At 35.1% G+C, this 4,605-nt stretch overlaps 1 protein-coding gene across 1 annotated transcript; it reads right to left on the reverse strand.

Moving 5' to 3' along the window:
* Positions 1-591: 591 nt before the first annotated feature.
* LOC145002280 (uncharacterized) lies at positions 592-1,397 on the reverse strand. The gene is made up of 3 exons (XM_078961579.1): positions 1,256-1,397; positions 847-932; positions 592-798 (listed from the first exon to the last, which is right to left on the reverse strand). The coding sequence occupies exons 1-3, from the start codon at positions 1,395-1,397 to the stop codon at positions 592-594; spliced, it is 435 nt and encodes a 144-aa protein (XP_078817705.1).
* Positions 1,398-4,605: the final 3,208 nt, after the last annotated feature.

A 4,605-nucleotide genomic window follows, 5' to 3' on the forward strand; every position in this document is an offset into this window, starting at 1 on the left:
CTAGTGTTTTTGATGGGGCTTCTACAGATTCATTAACGAATTGATCAAGCCCTAAGACGATTAGGGTAGCGAGAGCTTGCTTTCACCAGAATGGAAAATTGGTGGCGATAAGTTTAATTTGGAAGTGAGATTGAGCTGTAACTTTAGTGATTTGTGACATTGTAGATGAGAATTAGGAAGAAAGAAACAATGAAGGGGAATATATTTGTGGATCGAGAAGTGCTCGGAGGAGCTATCTAATGCTCTGATACCATATAAAGGTATGAATTGACATACAGAATGTTTTATTGTATTCGATTGATAATAGATGCATTATATAGGCTAATTTTACAGTTGAGATACATCACATTTCCAGGGGAGTTTATAGGAACTAATTTACAAACATTTGACTACATATTTACAATGTGATAACAATGAATATAAAGATTTATGTTGAATAAGCAGGACCAGTAGACCCGGTATCCTTAATATTTCAAGGCCGATAGCAACTAGAAGTATATAGAGCATTTATATATGGCATATCTACTTGATGTTTTTCACAAAACTTTACATGTGCAAGTGAAGAATCCCATCCCTTGTTTTTGAAATCATTTAGAACCATGTTGAAAAAACTAACTCCATGGAATTAATAATATCTTGGGATTTCTTTTGTAGAGCTTGAGAAAGTATATCAGTTTTTCCCATAACTTCCTTTATCAAGTGAAAAATAAACACAAATTCAAATGACTTCAGGTAAGAGTTAGCTACATCAGCATCTTCGCCTTGAGAATAGCTAGAAGATACATCATCAATTATTCCCTAGAGAACAACAAGAGTACAATTAAACATGTTAATAAAATTGCAAACGAAACGAAAATGTGAACCCAAATGCGTGTCACCAGCTCTTGTTAATGTTCCAGCTTGATTCAATCCTTTACCTGATTTGCTTTCACCTAGTTCCAATAATTGTTCAATATTAGTTGCCATTGCCTTTTTTTAACTCATCATGATGATTATTGGAAGTCTAAACGACATTAGTTGTAAAAAAATAAGTTTGTGAAAAATTGGTGTACAGGAATAATTTCCCTTGAAACAACCACTAAGGGTAGTTTTAATTTGTGAGCAAAGAAGTGAAAATAATATGCATAAGAATAATCCTTAAGAACAATTGACTGTAATTCATTGCATTCCCCTCTCATATTACTAGCATCATCATAAACTTGGTTATAAATTTTACTAACATCAAACTATTAGTGCAAAAGTGGTCTCCACATACTTGTTTTTAGGGTTAATGATAAGTTATCCCTAACATGAACCAAATCCAAGAACCTTTCCCGTATTGCCCCTTCTGCATCAACAAATCTCAAAACTATTGACATTTTCTCCTTTTTAGACTCATCTCTTGACTCATCAACCATATAAGAAATTTGAAAAGGACCTAAATTCATATATGTTCATCTCATCGTTCCCTTAAATTAACTAGATAATCCTACATTTACTTTCGTTTAGTGGGATCTCTTTCTAGATTCTTAAAATCCACTTCATCAGGATTTGATTGTGTGGCTTCAAAAGTATCATTCTCTTGTTGATCCTTTTCTTGCGGTTATGCCTCACTTTTTGAAGCTTTGTGATGTTTTCTCTCTTCACTTTCATTATGAGTTTCATCATCATCAACCTTTCTTTTGAAAAAATAGCCAATGGTTTTCATTTTTCCCATGATTGTATCTACAAAAATCAAAATAGAGGAACAATTGATTTAATAAAAAAAAAAAATTATCAAACATTAACAAAAATCTGCAATAACTAATTTAACAGTGTGTAAATAGTGAAACCTGAAAACTAAAATCGATTTTCATTACGAAGTATAATGTCATCTAAAATCCGTAGCAACTAACAAACTAACAATCAACAATTCATTTAACATATTTTGAAAAGTGAAAACTGAAATTAGTTGATTCCCAAGACCTAAATCACCCAACAAGCAAAGAAGAGAAGCATACCTAATTCCTAATTCATGAACAATCCAATAAATACAAAATTAGAAATCCAATGTTTGTGATTTGTTAAATCTAATTCCTAAATCTACTATTCCAAGAAGAGATGAAACCGAGAGTACTGGATAACGGATTAACAAGAGAAGAAAGAAAGGACCATTCCATACATGATTTCCGAATTTAGGCGGACAATTGTTACGCTAGTTACTGGTGAATGGTGAGACCAGGTGTCCAGGTGAGGTACAGGCATATAGCAAGCAACGACTGAGCCATGTAGCGGAAATGGGGATGGAACTGCGTAAGGTTTAAAGCAATCAATTTTGAATTTTATGTTGACTAGTCACTTGGTTCAGGAGTCAGACTATGGAGAAATAAGTAGGGGTGACAACCCAATTTTAACAATAGCAGGCCTATAATTAATTTTTTTTGAAGTTATATGGCCTATTGCTAACCAGAACTTCATTAGGGGGGGGGGGGGGGCACAACCCCTCCTGGCCCCATACAAGATGTGCGCTTGTACCCATCACCGACCTTGCAAACCCACAAGTTTCCCATGCTGTCTGATATCACTCTGACCTCTAATGCCAAGCTCCGCCTCTGCCAACACCTCCACCTTCGCCATTGCACCTCCGCCTCCGCAATCATTAACAACAACATCAAGTTTTTCATGATCATTGATAATAAGCTAAGAACCTTGTAACTTAATTATCGTTTTTAATTGATTGATGAGAACACCAATTTCTATAAACATGCTAAAAGTTATCCTCGTAGATGTAGGGTTTTGTGGTTCTATTTAAAACACCAAAAAACACATTTGTTTTTGTTTTACTAGATTATGCACACCAGGTGTTTGTTCATTTGAATGTTTCTAGATTTGTATAATTTTGATCAATATAACAAATCATTCTTTCTTTCAAATGGAATTTGTCATCATCTTTTGTGTTTTTGGATTTGTGTTTAATTTGGATTTTGTATGGTGTTCATATATATTTTTTATAATTATTTAAAAAGTTTGTAAGGTTATCTAAAACAGAAACATTAAATTAAGAATAATACATAAAGGTAACATAGTCTTTTTTATCATTCAGCAAAATAATTCAGATATTCCAACCGAACAATATGTTAAAAATTCAAATCTTAGAAATTCAAGCCTCTTAAAAATTACGATCTTGCCAAACATCCCTTAAGTTTAAAACTTATATTTTAAATAGTATATTTTGAAAAAAAAAAAAAAAAAAAAAACTCAATATATCCGTCCAAACGTTAGTCTAAGTAGGTTTTTGAAAAATCTGTTTATAAGGTATTTTTTGATTTAGCAAACATGACAACCAAAAAACCAAAAAAAAAAAAACTTGTTTATAAGTTAGTTGTGTAACATCCTAAAAACCAAGATGTAACAGCCCAAAAACCAAAAAAAAAAATTCATTTTTAAGTAACGAAATCATTTTTCATAAATATAAAATTCCAATCACAATTGTTTTCAAAAATCCATAACATCAAATAAGTTTTTCACGAAATCAGAGTGTCCTAAACAAAATGTCAGAGAGTGCATGTTATTCCATCACGCCGGGCCCTATCCCTTACATCTTGAAGCACCTGAAATAACCAACAAACTATAAGCTAACACTTAGTGCGTTCCTCATAACGTATCCCACACAATCCACATAATTACAGAAACCATATCAACCATATAAGCTACATAAGCCATGCATGTAAACATATAAGGAAGCCATGGAAACCCTCCAAGGTCTTACATCGGGTGCCACTGGAACCCCCACGTGGTTTTAACCCACTGTCATGGGAACCCCCACATGGTGTTAACAACCTGCCATGGGAACCCCCACATGGTCTTAACAACCTGCCATGGGAACCCCCACATGGTCTTAACTAACCACGGAAATGTCATAAAAACTAAACATGCAAACATACTAGGATTCCATGGAAACCCTCCAAGGTCTTGCACCAAATGCCATGGGAACCCCAACAAGTTCTTAGACTACTGCCACGGGAACCCCCCGGTGTCTTCCATACAAGTATCACAAGGATAAGTATCATATCACATATCACGTAATCAAATAGCATTTCACATAATACATAATGGGTTGGCCTTGGTGCCTTCGATCCATTGGTATAGTGAGGAGACTCACCTCACAAGTAGCACTGACTAATAAGATCCAATTCACAAATCATAGCTCCGAACTCAACTGCCTATGAACATCATATGGCTACTTTATTAAAATCCCAGAATACCCAAACATGCCCTCAGAAGTCAAATTTGGTCAGCCATGGTCAAAGTCAATGTCAACAGTCAGGGTCAACAGTCCATGTTGACCCAACTCATCGAGTGCACCTAGCAACTCGTCATGTTCCTTCAGTATCCAAAAGGCGGGAAACCCCAATCAAATTAGCCAAGTCGGTAAGCCAACTCATCGAGTTTCCCCTCTGTTGCGCACATTCGGATTATCCTTTGATTCCAAGGACTCTAATGCTCATATCTGAACTCCTTATGTGTCTAGAAGGATAAAGTTTCCAACTTTATCCTTTGGGACCCTCCCAAATTCTCAACGGTGTATTTCAAAGTTTGAAAACCCCAAGGGCTTACCCATTAAGCCCCAAAACCTTAGAGTTCTGG

This window comes from Lactuca saligna, chromosome 6 (genome assembly GCF_052625555.1).
Source record: "Lactuca saligna cultivar CGN05327 chromosome 6, ASM5262555v1, whole genome shotgun sequence".
Lineage (NCBI taxonomy): Eukaryota > Viridiplantae > Streptophyta > Magnoliopsida > Asterales > Asteraceae > Lactuca > Lactuca saligna.